General features: G+C 42.5%; 1 protein-coding gene across 1 annotated transcript in view; it reads right to left on the bottom strand.

Moving 5' to 3' along the window:
• The window catches only part of ARHGAP39 (Rho GTPase activating protein 39), a 503,675-nt gene that overhangs the window by 91,329 nt on the left and 395,641 nt on the right, over positions 1 to 16,705 (bottom strand). The window contains exon 8 of the mRNA XM_030219972.1: positions 7,137 to 7,228. Coding sequence (XP_030075832.1) covers positions 7,137 to 7,228 — 92 coding nt within the window. The remainder of the gene's footprint in view (positions 1 to 7,136; positions 7,229 to 16,705) is intronic.

Raw genomic sequence — 16,705 nt, 5'->3', positions numbered from 1 at the left:
CTTATCCTAGAAAAAAACAGTGGATTTTCCCCAAGTCCATTTTAATAATGGTCTATGGACTTTTCCTTAGGAAGCCTTCTACTATGTAGCTTCATTGCATGCCCGTTTCACCATATCTCTCCTCAGCCGTCTTTTCTCCAAGCTGTAGAGCCCTAGCCACATCAGCCTTTCTCATAGGGAAGTCATCCCATCCCCTTTATCATTTTCGTCGCCCTTCTCTGTACCGTTTCTAATTCTACTATATCTTTTTTGAGATGTAGTAACCAGAACTGAACACAATATTCGAGGTGCTGTCGCACCAAGGAGCGATACAAAGGCATTATGTTAGGCTTCTCACGGAAACACAGGGTTTGTGAGCCCTTGGACCACTGCAGTAGAGCGGCAGTGGCAGGCAAAACCCCCCAACCAGCACTGGGCTAGCACAACAACAAGGCAGGGTGCAGACGTAGATAAATAAGCAGGAACGCTCTGGACTAAACACACTCGGACTGGAACACAGGACTGGAGCAAACCTTCACCTACACTTGACTGCCGTTCCCCGGGGGTTGAGCCCTAGGTGCGGGCAGCTGGCAGGACTTACTGGATCCAGGAACCCACTCAGGGAATGGGACTCAGAAGCAAGCCAGACCAACAGGGACTGAGGGTCAGCGGGGAAAGGAACAAACATGGGAGGCAAGGCAGGAAACTGGGCTAGAACTCACAGACAAACAATACAACACAAGACAGAAAGTGGACAGACTAAAGAACCAGGACTGAAAGCTGCCAAGCAGCCACTAAGCAGAGCACAAAGACAGGTAACAGCAAGGACTGAAAGCTGCCAAGCAGCCACTATGGAAAAAACACAGACAGACAAAAGAGCAAGAACAGAAAGCTGCCAAGCAGCCACTAAGAAGGGAACTAGCAACTAAAGCTAATATCTAACCTACACACAGACTAACCAACGACCAGACAAAGAAATATAAATAAGAAACAAGACTAGGAAACATGCAATAAAGTAAAGCTAAGCTACACAAAAACTAGACTAGAACCAGGCAAGGATATCAGACAATGAACAGTCTAGGCAGAAGTGCAACAGAGCACACCAACATACCCAGAGACCTTAGGCGATGCAAAGGCAAACTCAGAAGGTTTCCAGGTGGTTAATAAGCCCATCAGCAGCTGAAGCTCAAGCTGCAGGAATCACAAGGCAGCTACGGGTGAGGCTAGCTGCCAAACTTCAAACCAAGTCTGGAGGGCTAGAATATCTGGACCGGACTGGAATGAAAGTCTGGAATGTGTAGGGAGACAGCAAGACAGTCTATGACAGCCATCGGTTCTGGCCACCAGAGGGCGAGGAGAGAACAGCCAAGGAAAACAGTCACAGTCATGACATATTATAACGTCCTCATTTTTGTTTTCCATTCCTTTCATAATAATATCTAACATTCTATTTGCTTTCTTAGCCATCTCACACTGAGTAGAGGGTTTCAACATATCATTAACGATGACGCCTACATCCCTTTCCTGGTCGGTGACTCCTAAAGTGGAACCTTGCATTATATAGCTATAAATCGGGTTCCTCTTTCCAACATGCATCACTTTGCATTTGCTCACATTAAATGTCATCTGCCATTTAGACACCCAGTCTCCCAAGCTACTCTTGTAATTTTTCACAATTCTCTTGCAATTTAACAACTTTGAATAACTTTGTGTCATCAGCAAATTTAATTAACTCACTAGTTACTCCCATCTCTAGATCATTTATAAATATGTTAAAAAGAAGCGGTCCTAGCACAGACACCTGGGGAACCCCACTATCTACCCTTCTCCATTGAGAAAACTGACTATTTAACCCTACTCTCTTTTCTATCCTTTAACCAATTTTTAATCCACAATAGGACACTACCTCCTATTCCATGACTTTCCAATTTCCTCTGGAGTCTTTCATGAGGTACTTTGTCATATGCGTTTTGAAAATCCAGATACACAATATTGACCAGCTCACCTTTATCCACAGGTCTGTTCACCCCTTCACTAAATCCATGTTGGCTTTGTCATAATAATGCATGCTTTTGAATATGCTCTGTAATTTTGTTCTTTATAATAGTCTCAACCATTTTGCCTGGCACTGACATCAGGCTCACCGGTCTAAAATTTTCCAGATCTCCTCTGGAACCTTTTTAAAAAATTGGCATTACATTGGCCATTCTTCAATTTTCCAGTACCATGCTAGATTTTAAAGATAGATTACATACTTCTAACAATAGTTCCGCAAGTGAATTTTTCAATTCTACCAGTACTCGGGGATGAATATCCAGGAGATTTGCTACTCTTCAATTTGCGCCATTACATCCTCCAGGTTTATAGAGAATTTGTTCAGTTTCTCCAACTTGTCAGCTTCAAATACCATTTCTGGCACTGGTATCTCTCCCAAATCTTCCTCAGTGAAGACCAAAGCGAAGAATTCATTTAATCTGTTATGGCTTTGTCTTCCCTGATTGCCCCTTTTACCCCTCAGTCATCTAGCGGTCCAATCGATTATTTTGCCGGCTTCTTGCTTTTAATATACCAAAAAAAAATTTTTACTATGTGTTTTTGCCTCCAACGCAATCTTTATTTCAAAGTCCCTCTTTGCCTTCCTTATCAGCTCTTTGCATTTGACTTGACATTCCTTATGCTGTTTCTTATTATTTTCAGTTGGTTCCTTCTTCCATTTTCTGAAGGATTTTATTTTAGTTCTAACAGCTTCCTTCATCTCACTTTTTAACCATGTCGGTTGTCATTAGGTCTTCTTCCTCATTTTTTAATAGACGGAATATATTTGGCCTGGGCTTCCAGGATGGTATTTTTGAACAGCATCCACCACGCCTGACGTACATTTTTGACCTTCGTAGCTGAAGTTTTTTTTTAAGCGTTATTCTCATTTTATCATAGTCTCCTTTTTGAAAGTTAAATGCTAGTGTATTGGATTTCCAGTGAATACTTACTCTAAAGCCGATATGAAATCTGATCATATTATGATCACTGTTATCAAGCGGCCCCACCACCATCACCTCCTACATCAGATCATGCACTCCACTAAGGACTAGGTCTAGAATTTTTCCTTCAACTTGTTGGCTTCTGTACCAGCTACTCCATAAAGCAGTCCTTAATTTCTTCAAGGAATTTTGCCTCCCTAGCATGCCCTGATGTTACGTTTACCCAGTCAATATTGGGTAATTGAAATCACCCATTATTACTATGTTGCCCAGATAACATTTCTACATCCGTCTGTTCATCATTTTCCCTTTTACACATGGAATTTCAATCCATAGGGATTACAAGATGTGTTTTGTTTCCTGCAGAATTTTCAATCTGTTTGATTCAAGGCCATTCTTAACATACAATGCTACCCCCTCCACCAATTCGATCCACCCTATTACTAAGATACAATTTGTCCACAAGGTCTCAGAGATGCCTATTATATCTAATTTTGCATTTAGTGCAATATATTCTAACTCTCCCATCTTATTTCTTAGGCTTCTGGCATTTGAATATAGACATTTCAAACTATGTTTGTTGTTCCTATTTACATCTTGCTCAGAAGTTAACAGTATTAATTTGCAATCTTTTGTCTGATTTTTATTTAAGGAAACCTTATCTACTATGGTCTCTTTTGCAACCTCGCTATTGGGATACCCTATCTTCCTCCCTGTTTTGGTGATATCTTTGAAAGAAACCTTATTCCAAACCATGCATTTTTGAACGACTGTTGGCCTTCCCCCAGGTTCTAGTTTAAAAGCTGCTCTATCTCCTTTTTAAATGCCAATGCAAGCAGTCTGGTACCATCCCGAAAGCTGTAAAAACAATCCATAACCACCTAAACTTCAGAAAATCACTAAAAACCAGCTTCTTCAAAAAGGCTTACCTCATCAATCCAACGTAAATCCCCACATCCAGCAACACAGCTCAACCAATTATCATACTGGACAATATACAACCTTCATTCCATACGTCCTTCACGGTGCCTGACACACACCTACCTCATTTGACCACAATACAACCTTGTATTTGTTATTATCAACCGACTGGCGAACGCCTTTACGGTACTATGTATGCCACATTGAGCCTACAAATAGGTGGGAAAATGTGGGGTACAAATGTAACAAAAAAATAAATAAATTCCGGAATAGGCTCCCCCCTTCCCCAGAATGTTGCCCAGTTCCTTACAAATCTAAAACCCTCCTCCCTGCACCACAGCCTCATCTACGCACTGAGACTCTGGAGCTCTGCCTGTCTCTTGGGCCCTGCGCGTGGAATGGGTAGCACTTCAGAAAATGCAACCCTAGGGGTTCTGGATTTGAGCTTTTTATCTAAGAGCTTAAATTTGGCTTCCAGAACCTCTCTCCAACATTTTTCTATGTCATTGGCACCCACAAGTTATTCAGAATGATCATGATGATGACGTGACCCATCACACCTTTGGTTAGGCTTCTGGCCACACTTTTCATGTGAAGTTTAACAATCTTGATGAATCTTCTCAGCAGCAATAGAACATTTCTAAAGAGACTACAAAACACACCGCCGATCCCTGCTCCATATCTATTGGTTGATTTGTAAAAGCTCTGTGTCGCGTGCTTGAGGACCTTGGCATACTGTCAGGCTTCTTCCCCGGGAGCACTGGGTTCGTGAGCCCATGGGCCACTACCGTGGAGCGGCAGTGGCAGGCAAGATCACCTCCAAGGTAGAGATGAGACAAAACTGGACCGGAACCCCGGACTGGAGTTCTACACCGGAATACACGGAACTGGAACGCACCGGACGGGTGCGCACTGGAGTGGAGCCCGCTGGACTGGAACACACTGGAGGGCCCCACAGGACTGGAACATACAGGAGTGAAACCCGCTGGACTGGAACACACTGGACCTAGGCTTCACCTACACTTGACCACCTTTCCCCGAGGGTTGAGCCCTCAGGTTCAGGAAGCCGGTAGGACTTACAGGAAAACCCGGAACTGGAACTTGCAAGCAGGAACAGCAGGAATGAAGATCCAGGAGTGCCCCCTGGCACCTAGGCGCAGGCAAGGCCGACAGGCAGGGACTGTCCGGGTTCTGGCAGTCGGCAGGTTTAAACACAATGACTAGTAAACTGTACCTAGGCTAATAGAAATGCTATACCCAGGCAAACCAGTCATACACAAGAAACATACACAGAGCACACTCAGGAGACTTGAAAGCTATACACCAGCTAACAACAAAGCTGTGCCCAAGCTAACAAGTCATGCACTGGAAACAAACACAGAGCACTAGCAAAGCTATACACAGGCTAACAAGCCACACGGTGCCTAAGCTGGCTAGTCTAAACAAACACAGAGCACTAGCAAAGCTATACACAGGCTAACAAGCCACACGGTGCCTAAGCTGGCTAGTCTAAACAAACACAGAGCACTAGCAAAGCTATACACAGGCTAACAAGCCATACGGTGCCTAAGCTGGCTAGTCTAAATAAACATAGAGCACTAGCAAAGCTATACACAGGCTAACAAGCCACACGGTGCCTAAGCTATCTAGTCAAACATAGAAACTCACACAGAGCAAACACTGAAACAGTGTACAGAGCACTCTATACACCAGGGCCCTAAATGAAATGCAAAGGCCCGGGCTGTAGTCTCTAAGTGATTAATAAAGCCCTTCCACACCAGAGGCACAGCTGCAGCAATCACCTTGCATCCAAACAGAGGCTTGACACACAGAGAAGTCAGCCCAGCCGGAGCCATCTTGGATACTGGCATAGAGGAGTCGGCGGCAGCCATCTTGGAAAAGGCATAGCCCACACAGGTGAGGTTCAGTAGGGCAATCAACACACAGAGCCAGAGAGAAACTAAGACAGAGACAGACACAGAGACAAGCAGAAGCCAGCACAGCCACTGACTCCCAGAAACAGGGTAAGTCTGAGGGTGGTCACGGCCACAGACGTAACACTCTGGAGCCCATGACCGGCCTGGGCTGCATAATAATCTTTGTACACCGCAGGGTCACCGTAAGTTTTAATCACCACCATGCTTAAAATACAGTTGCTTTCCAGGATCACAAGTGAAGCTTAAAGATCACCTTCCCATAGCGAAATGAGATGAGTCTATTCTGGTCCGTCTTTATTTCAAAGGTGATGGTATCAATGTGGTGCTTGTTCATGGGGACATAATGAGGTTTACTATATGTGAAGGTGACAAACTCATTACTTTCCTCTTTACCTGGAACACAGTGCAGCAGCATTACAAAATGATCTGCTACTAACTGATTCTCCGTGATGTCTGCATAGAGATACAAGGTGTTAAAACCTCCTGTGATGTCCGCGGGCAACCTTTCATGACTAGTAAAACTGTTGTGTTCTAACCGTAATTCACTGTCTACTTGAATGAGCTCCGGTGAACCCGCATTTCTCATTTTGATTCTATATTCATAAGAGATTCGTAAGGGCTGCTTATTGTAGCAAGCAGCAATGTCCTTGTTCACACTCTCTGTAAAAGCTTCCATGTTCAGATAGTAGCCTCTCCATACTACAAAATTTTCATCAGGTACACCATACACCATCAAGATATAAGTTTGGCCTTTTGTAACGTTGTCCCATGTGTGGGGGTATTGTATTTCCACCAAACCCAATTTCCACTGTCCTTGTAGATCCAGAGTTCTTGCTAACCATACCATAAATTATCATTCATGTTGATTTCTCATGTCCAGCCTTAGATGTCTTGTACCTAGGCGGCCAGCACCCAACTGTTAAATTTCTTTGGCCACCTCTCCATTTCACTAGATACTTTAATTCTTTCCATTAATTTCTAAAAGTTTTTCAATACAGTTCATCCCGTCTGTGTCAGGATTGATTTTTAATAGTTATTCAGGATAAAAAGAACATTCTACAGCTTTCCCGTCATAATCTTTTATCTTGTAAACAAGATTTTGTCCCCTGTTTAATACGTCCATTATTATAAATATGTCATTGATCCACGTATGTTCATAACCACTTTGAAAAGCACTTTTTATTTTTGACAGTCTTACGTAGTCTTATTTTGCAAAATGTTTCATCTCCGGTTCTAGTTTTGCATAAATGTGACCCAATTCCTGAGAAGTAACTGTTGAGTAAATTATATTACTAGACTTGTTAATGTCCACAGTTATTACCTGGAACATGAGGGTCTTCAAGGCCAGTAGGTATTTTCCACTGATCAACCTGCAGCTTCAGGGCATTGACCTCATCAATGTCTCCTGGGACTCTAGGAAAGAAAAGCCATATTATCTGTTAATCAAATATCCTTTAGTTGCAGGGAGAATATAACTAACATCTTACTACTGAGAAACTGTTTCACACTAGGTATATTATTACTTCTCTCTTAACAACACAGAAATCTTTGGAAACTACTGCTGCTCTTAAATTCAAGCATGATATTGTTTAAAGATCACTACAGAAAAACTGGGAACTTCATTTTCCTTGGTACAGGTTTTGAAGCACTAATAAATTATTATTATTTCATTGCTGCAGGATTACTTTTCTTGGTAACCTGAATCTAACCTCAACAAATCTATGTCAATGAATATAAAATGAATGTTTCCATTGTTTACTTTGTTTGAATTGCCAGCAGTCCTAACAGGAGCACTACTGATACTCCCAAGTAACTCTTGAAGGCAGTATTGCTTTTTGATAAATTCCTGGAGGCAACTAAAAATATTCAGTATCCATTTTATGTGGTCCTAACATGGAAGTAGATATAATAAAGTGTGGGAGGCTTAGTAAAGTGCTTAATGTGCATTCTGTGCACAATTTTCTGCTCTGTTACAGCCACTCTATACATAAGAAAATTTATGTGCAAAGAATTGAGTAGGCATCAGTGCACTGTTCTTTTAAACCATAAGGTAATGAAGACATTTATTTATTTATAGCATTTGATATACCGCAATTGATCCCTGAGGTGATTATGTTTTTTTGTTACATTTGTATCCCGCGCTTTCCCACTCATGGCAGGCTCAATGCGGCTTACATGGGGCAATGGAGGGAGGGTTAAGTGACTTGCCCAGAGTCACAAGGAGCTGCCTGTGCCTGAAGTGGGAATTGAACTCAGTTCCTCAGTTCCCCAGAACCAAAGTCCACCACCCTAACTTCTATTACAGGTACACTGCACTGTCTCTAATGGGCTCACAATGTAAGTTATATTTTGTACCTGGGGCAATGGAGGGCTAAGTGACTTACCCAGAGTCACATAGAGCTGCAGAGGAAACTGAACCTGGTTCCCCAGGATCTCAACCCACTGCTCACCGTCAGGCAGCAGGAATTGAACCCAGTTCCCCAGATCCACAACCCGCTACACTAACCAATAAGCCACTCCTCCACTTCAGCTTAAACATGGATCCAAAATGTGCACACAATTTGAAGGCTTAACGCTTGGTTTTCTAACTAGAGGGAATTTAGTCCATGATCTGAGGAAGAGAAAAAAATTTAGCTTGGTGTTTTATGTCAGTTTCTTTTCTTGTGCCAGAATTAACTACACATAGATTTTTTTCCCATGTTTTATTTAAATAAATATATGGACAATCTAGTGAAAGAAAAAAAATGGCAGGAAGATGAGGAGCTGAGGAGATAATATTGCCAAATGTAGGGTTAAAGGGGAGATACTGTGTCTATGAAATGATGGGCAACATGACCAACTGCAGAAATTGACATGCTATCATACTAATAATATTTATACATAAAATATACACCTGGCATTCGAACATTTATTGCACGTCTTCAGGTCCTGGTACAATCTTTATGTAAAATATTGATTCTGCTGCTAATGCATGCCCAAATGCATTAGAATTTCAGCATGTTTCCATGGTGACTGGTGCACTCTCCCATGTATCACACAAGTTTTGCATGCACATTATTTGCATACAATTTGTTTACTGCATTGGGCATAAAAACTTTTTATGCGTGTACTAGGAAACTATCAGGCTCATTTTCGAAAAAGATGGACATCCAAAAAGTGATATAAATCGGCACTTGGACGTCCATCTGCCTCGCCTCACCCCATGCTTGGAACAAACTCCCTGAGCCCATACGCCGGGCCCCCTCCCTACCCAACTTCAAATCATTGCTCAAAGCCCACCTCTTCAATGTCGCCTTCGGCACCTAATCACTTCATCTCTTCTCAGGAAATCTCATCTACCCCAACTTGGCATTTTGTCTTTTAGATTGTAAGCTCTTCTGAGCAGGGACCGTCCTTATTCGTTAATTTGTACAGCGCTGCGTAACCCTAGTAGCGCTCTAGAAATGTTAAGTAGTAGTAGTAAGTAGTAGAGACGTCCAAGACATAAATCGAAACTTGGACGTCCATCTCACAGAGACGTCCAAATCGGTATAATCGAAACCCAATTTTGTACATCTTTCTCAGAAGTCCGTCGCAAGGACGTCCAAATCTCAAGGGGGTGTATCGGAGGTGTAGTTGAGGCGGGACTTGGGCGTTCCTAAGACTTGGACGTCTTTGAACCATAATGGGAAAATGCAAAGACGTCCAGGACTAAAACGTGGTCATTTTCACCCAGACCTGTTTTTATTACGAATAAGGCACAAAAAGGTGCCCAAAATAACCAGATGACCACTGGAGGGAATATGGGATGACCTCCTGTTACTCCCCCAGTGGTCACTAACCTCCTCCCACCCTCAAAAAACATGATTAAAAATATTACTTGCCAGTCTCTATGCCAGCCTCAGATGTCATACTCAGGTCCATGACAGCGCATGCAGGTCCTTGAGTAGTTTAGTAGTAGGTAAAGTGCACGTCAGACAAGTGGACCCAGGCCCACACCCCCCTACCTGTTACATCTGTGGAGGAAACAGCGAGCCCTCCAAAACCCACCAGAAACCCTCTGTACCCACATATAGGTGCCCCCTTCACCCGTAAGAGCTGTGGTAGTGGTGTACAGTTGGGGGTAGTGGGTTTTGGGGGGCTCAACAGACAAGGTAAGGGAGCTGTGTACCTGACAACAGTTTATGAAGTCCACTACTGTCCTGGCATGTCAGGGAGACCAGTGTACTAAAAATGCTGGCTCCTCCCACGTCCAAATGGCTTGAGTTTGGACGTTTTAGACTTGGACGTCTTTGGTTTCGAAAATGGCTGAAAATCAAAGACGTCCAAATCCAAGGATGTCCAAGGTATTTTTGAACACAAAGATGGACGCCCATCTTTTTTCGAAAATGACCTTTTCCCCGCTTCCAAATTTGGACATTCTACAAAGACGTCCAAATTCCAACTTAAGACATTTTTTTTCGAAAATGCCCCTTTCTGTACGGAATTTCAGCACACAGCTCTAATACACAATGTATAATGCTGGTCCCATATTACAGAATAGCCATAGCTGAAATTCTTTTCTAGATAAAATGGAAGAGTACTTTACAATGATGGCCATATACACACGGCATTCGCCAGATGAAGAATATACTACCTCTTGGACACAGCTTGCTGTAATTTTATATGTTCTGAATCAGAAAGTCATGTTTCCTGTAAGCAGGCTAATTTAATCTTTTTTCTTTTTAATTCTGACAGAAGCTTATATCATTTTAGAGGAGAACCTATTTCAGAAACATTCACGTGGCCATTTGAACATTATAAGTCATTAAGAATCATTGTTATCCAAGAATCTTATGAAAGACCAATACATATTCAGTAGCAGAACACTGGATGTCCAGCCTCTGTCCAGCACCCCAGAATATAGCAGACTCAACCATACAGGACCTTCAGGTATAAACATATAATAAATAACATACACTCTCACCAAAAAAGAAAACTTTAATTACTCCCTTATCCCAAACCCTGATCTCCCCTCCTCCTTATCTCCATTACCCTCAATAGTATGGATCACTTGTGCTTACCCCTAAATCCCCTCCCAGAATCTGATTTTCATTAAAGGAATAAAACCACCATATCATATCAAACAGAAAATGTGTATATTAATGCAAGACTCAGTAAGCCAAAGTTAAGCCCCTCCCCTCTCCTTGTTTATACTGGCAAGGTTAAGTCAGTTATCAAAGCAGGGAGTTGTTGTTGAGCTTCTAAAGATAACATGAATGTGTGTGGAGCCCCATTCTGCAGGTCTTAAGCACAATATTGCAGTGTGACGAGTATGTTCTTTTCCACTAAAGCCTTGCAAATAGGTCCAAAATTGCGCCTTTTCACTGCTACTCTCGCCGAATAGGCCTGAAAAATTAATACTTTTTTCCCCTGGTACCTTCTATCTCCTTTTCGTCAATGTGCCCAGACCACCACTACTACTACTACTACTACTATTTAGCATTTCTATAGTGCTACAAGGCATACGCAGCGCTGCACAAACATAGAAGAAAGACAGTCCCTGCTCAAAGAGCTTACAATCTAATAGACAAAAAATAAAGTAAGCAAATCAAATCAATTAATGTGAACGGGAAGGAAGAGAGGAGGGTAGGTGGAGGCGAGTGGTTACAAGTGGTTACGAGTCAAAAGCAATGTCAAGGAGGTGGGCTTTCAGTCTAGATCTAAAGGTGGCCAAGGATGGGGCAAGACGTAGGGGCTCAGGAAGTTTATTCCAGACGTAGGGTGCAGCGAGACAGAAGGCGCGAAGTCTGGAGTTGGCAGTAGTGGAGAAGGGAACAGATAAGAAGGATTTATCCATGGAGCGGAGTGCACGGGAAGGGGTGTAGGGAAGGACGAGTGTGGAGAGATACTGGGGAGCAGCAGAGTGAATACATTTATAGGTTAGTAGAAGAAGTTTGAACAGGATGCGAAAACGGATAGGGAGCCAGTGAAGGGTCTTGAGGAGAGGGGTAGTATGAGTAAAGCGACCCTGGCGGAAGATGAGACGGGCAGCAGAGTTTTGAACCGACTGGAGAGGGGAGAGGTGACTAAATGGGAGGCCAGCAAGAAGCAGATTGCAGTAGTCTAAACGAGAGGTGACAAGGGTGTGGATGAGGGTTTTGGTAGAGTGCTCGGAAAGAAAGGGGCGGATTTTACGGCTGTTGTAAAGAAAGAAACGACAGGTCTTGGCGGTCTGCTGGATATGAGCAGAGAAGGAGAGAGAAGAGTCAAAGATGACCCCAAGGTTTCGAGCTGAGGAGACAGGGAGAATGAGAGAGCCATCAACAGAAATAGAAAATGGGGGGAGCGGGGAGGTGGGTTTGGGGGGGAAAATGAGAAGCTCGGTTTTGGTCATATTTAATTTCAGGTGGCGTTGAGACATCCAGGCAGCAATGTCAGACAAGCACGCTGAAACTTTGGTTTGGATGCAAGGTGAGATATCAGGGGTAGAAAGGTAGATTTGGGAGTCATCAGCATAGAGATGGTAGGAAAAGCCATGGGATGAGATTAATGAACCAAGGGAAGAAGTGTAGATAGAAAAGAGGAGGGGACCAAGAACAGAACCCTGAGGTACGCCGACAGGCAGAGGGATAGAAGTAGAAGAGGATCCACCAGAGTGAACACTAAAGGTGCGGAGGGAGAGGTAGGAAGAGAACCAGGAAAGGACAGAGCCCTGGAATCCAAGTGAGGACAGGGTATCGAGAAGTATGCTGTGATCGACAGTGTCAAAAGCAGCGGAAAGATCAAGAAGAATGAGGATGGAATATTGACCTCTGGATTTAGCCAGTAATAGGTCATTGGAGACTTTAGTAAGCGCAGTTTCGGTTGAGTGGAGAGGGCGAAAACCAGCTCTATATGTCAAAAATTAAGGAAGTGGGCTATAACTGCGCACGTTTGAATCTAACCTTCCACTGTGTGACCCAGACAATATGCTTGCTTGATTTGCAGCTGGCCCAATTGAGTACAATCTTGCACTAATTCCATGGTAATTCAGGTTTCCAAGAAACCCACTAACTCAGTATCCTTCACAGAATCAGGAAATCTCACAAAATGAAGACTATTTCTTTGAGATCGGTTTTCTAGGTCTTCAATTTTATCTGCGCATTTAATGAGAGATGCTTTGAGCTAGCTTTGTGCCATGCCCGACCTGTCCTTTACTGAGTTAAGCCTTTTCTCATAGGTTGTGAGATGGCTGCTGAACTCCACCACCATTTTGGAGAGAGTGAACTGCTCATGTAAACTGTCGAATTGGCCCTTTAATGTGTGCAAACCCGCTTCAGTAAATTTGTGCACCAATGTGAAGCTGCCTGCCTCTGCATCTTCCGCACCCTCTGGCATCTTGGGCCCATCTGCAGGAGTAGACTTCACCTTGTCTTTTTTTTGCTGATTTCGATGTCATCTCAGTAGGGGACTTGCAAATGTATTTGTCCATAGAAGAGCAACACTGAATCATAATTCAGGTGGTCATAAACATTGCAGAATCTAGACTGATTAGGAAGACCAATTAGAGAGCACAGGAGCTCCTGCAATATGCAGTCATCCTGATCAAAACATCACGTGACCTCTTCTCTCTTATACATGTTAAGCACCAGCTCTTAACTTAATTCATATGTTCAGTACTGCTCTCCACATAGATATTGCTGCTGAATATAAGGACTGACCAGTGATGGCACTGGAATTATCCATGTAATTTAGGCCTTCTAAACAGACCTAAACTTAATAGCTAAATTATCCATTTAGCAGCTGAATATTGCCACTAAATGGATCATTTAAGACATCGCCTTTACTCCTCTTCTAACTTGGTCCACAATTATATGGATTATACAGGGCCATTTAATGATTTAGACATCAAAATGCTATTTGTATAATTTTCAAAATTCTAGGAATAGGGGAGTTTTCCATGGTTACCTAGTGGTCAACACATAAGTCCCTATAAATATTGAGTCAACTGTGTACTGTTATCCCTACTACCACAGCTAATTAGCTCACTATAACTATTTATTTATTTGTTACATTTGTACCCCACATTTTCCCACCTATTCGCAGGCTCAATGTGGCTTACATAGTACCGTAAACGCATTTGCCAATTCGGTTGATAACAAATATAAGGTTCTATTGTGGTCAAATGAGGTAGGTGTGAATCGAGTGTTATGAGGGTCGAAGGGAATGAAGATTGTAGAGATTGTCCAGTACAATTATTGGTTATGCTGTGTTGTGGTGTGGGAATTTAAGTAGGATCGGTTGGCTAGGCCTTCTTGAAGAGGTGGATTTTTAGTGATTTCCTGAAGTTTAGGTGGTCATAGATTGTTTTCACAGCTTTTGGGAGTTCATTCCATAGTTGTGCGCTTATGTAGGAGAAGCTAGATGCGTAAGTTGTTTTGTATTTAAGTCCATTGCAATTTGGGTAATGTAGATTTAGGTATGATCGTGATGATCCGATTCTGTTTCTGGTTGGTAGATCTATGAGGTCTGTCATGTATCCTGGGACCACGGCGTAGATAATTTTGTGGACCAAAGTGCAGATTTTGAAGATGATCCGTTCTTTGATTGGGAGCCAGTGGAGCTTTTCTCGAAAGGGTTTAGCACTTTCGAATCGTGTTTTACCATATATCAGTCTGGCTGCTGTGTTTTGGGCAGTCTGGAGTTTTTTTGCGAGTTGTTCTTTACATCCCGCATAGATTCCGTTGCAGTAATCTGCATGGCTTAGGACCATTGATTGTATTAGGTTTCGAAAAGTTTTATTCATTTGAGTTTCCACATAGAATAGAACATTTTCTTTATTACGGTATTTACTTGGCTCTCAAGAGTAAGGTTGCGGTCAATTGTGACGCCAAGTATTTTTAGGCTGTCTGAGATAGGGAGGGTGTGTCCTAGGGTGTTTATAGTTGCGGGTTTGTACTTGTTATGTTGAGATGAGAGAAAAAGGCAGTGTGTTTTTTCAGTGTTCAGTTTCAATTGGAATGAGTTTGCTCAAGAGTCCATGATGATCAGGCCATCATTGATTTCTTTGGTTATTTCTGTCAAGGCATGTCTGAAGGGAATGTAGATTGTAACATCATCTGCATAGATGAACGGGTTGAGGCCTCGACTGGATAAGGACTTTGCCAGTGGGATCATCATTATGTTGAAGAGTATTGGTGATAATGGTGATCCTTGAGGTACTCCGCAGGCTGCCTTCCATGGTGGTAATATGTTTGAATTTGATTTTACTTGGTATGTTCTAGTGGTTAGGAAACCATTGATCCAATTAAGTACGTTTCCATCAATTCCGAAGTGGCCAAGGAGTCTTAGTAGTATATTGTGGTTTACCATGTCGAATGCACTCAACATGTCGAATTGGAGGAGAAGTATGCTTTTACCTATGGCTATTTCCTGCTTGAATTTGGCCAGGAGAGTGACTAGGACAGTTTCAGTACTATGGTGGGAGCGGAATCCTGATTGTGAGTCATGTAATATTGAGAACTTGTCTATGTATTCCGTAAGCTGTTTGGTCACCAAGCTCTCCATCAATTTTACTACTAGAGGGATGGACGCAACTGGGCGGTAGTTGGTGAGATTGTTTATTTTTTTCTTAGTGTCTTTTGGTATTGGGGTAAGTAGGATGTTACCATATTCCTTGGGGAAGTAACCTTGTTGTAACATGAAGTTTAGGTGGGATATGAGGTCTTCTATGAAGTGTCCGGGGGCGGATTTAAGTAGGTGACTGGGACATATGTCCAGTTTGCAGTGGGTATTGGCGAACCTTTGAGTCACTTGTTTAACTGATTCAGTGGTGAGCAGATTGAATGTTGACCAGATACGGTCAGCTGGGTATCCACCCGGGATTAGGTCCAGGTCGTCAAAGAAGTATTTGATGTCGGTGTTGTGTTAAGGAAGAGTGCTGCATAATTTTGTTATTTTTTCGTTGAAGTAGGTAGCCAATTTGTCTGCGGGTGGGATGTCTGTGTAGGATGTGGAGACAGGGGTGGTGTTTAGTAACTTATTTACGAGTTGAAATAGTTTCTTCAGATCTTTGTTATCCGGTCCTAATTTAGTTTTGTAGTAGGACCTTTTGGTTTGTCTTATTGCGTATTTGTATTTTCTGTGTATCTGTTTACATGCATTGAGTGTATTTTCATCTTTTATTTTTTTCCATGCTCGTTTAAGTTTTCTGGATTGTGTTTTGAGTTTTTTTTAATTCGTCGCTGAACCATGGTATCAAGTTTTGTCTTCTTAATATTCTTGTCTTTAAGGGTGCTATTTCGTTTAGTACGCTTCTGCATCTATCCTCCCAGTGATTGGAGTCAGTTCATGTTGTCTATCCGTTGTCATATATCTGTTGCCAGAATACTTGTGGGTCTATTTGCCCTCTCGTAGTGTAAGTTGTTTGTTCTGGTCTATGATTTAATCCCTTCTTTCGCCAATTTAGGGATAGGTTCAGTTTGTAGTGGTCAGTCCAAGGTGTTTCTGACCATTTGATGCCTGTTATTGATAGGTTAGGATCTATGGACAATTTGTGTGATAAGAGGTTCAGTGTGTGTCCCTTGATATGGGTAGGTTGCATGTGAGGCCATTTGAGATCCCAGGACTGTAGGAAGTCTTTTCATTTGCATGCACTGGTGGAGTTGGGGTCTTCTAGGTGAAGGCTTATGTCGCTTAGTATTAGTGTATTGGAGTTGTTTACACAAGTGTTTGAGATGAAGTCTGTGAAGATAGGCTGGCTTTCGTTCCATTTACCGGGCGGTCTGTAAAACAGGACACAGTTCAGTTGATCGATCAGGGATTTGTTTTGGATTCTGAATGAGGCAATTTCTAGTTGGGGTGATATGGACTCGGCGATGGTTTCGGTAGTGAATTGTTCTTGATAGATTAGTGCTATGCCTCCACCTCTCTTTTCCAATCTAGTCCAGT

This window comes from Microcaecilia unicolor, chromosome 1 (genome assembly GCF_901765095.1).
Source record: "Microcaecilia unicolor chromosome 1, aMicUni1.1, whole genome shotgun sequence".
NCBI lineage: Eukaryota > Metazoa > Chordata > Amphibia > Gymnophiona > Siphonopidae > Microcaecilia > Microcaecilia unicolor.
Note: the sequence above shows the minus strand (reverse complement) of the source record. Positions and strands in the feature narration are given on the sequence as shown.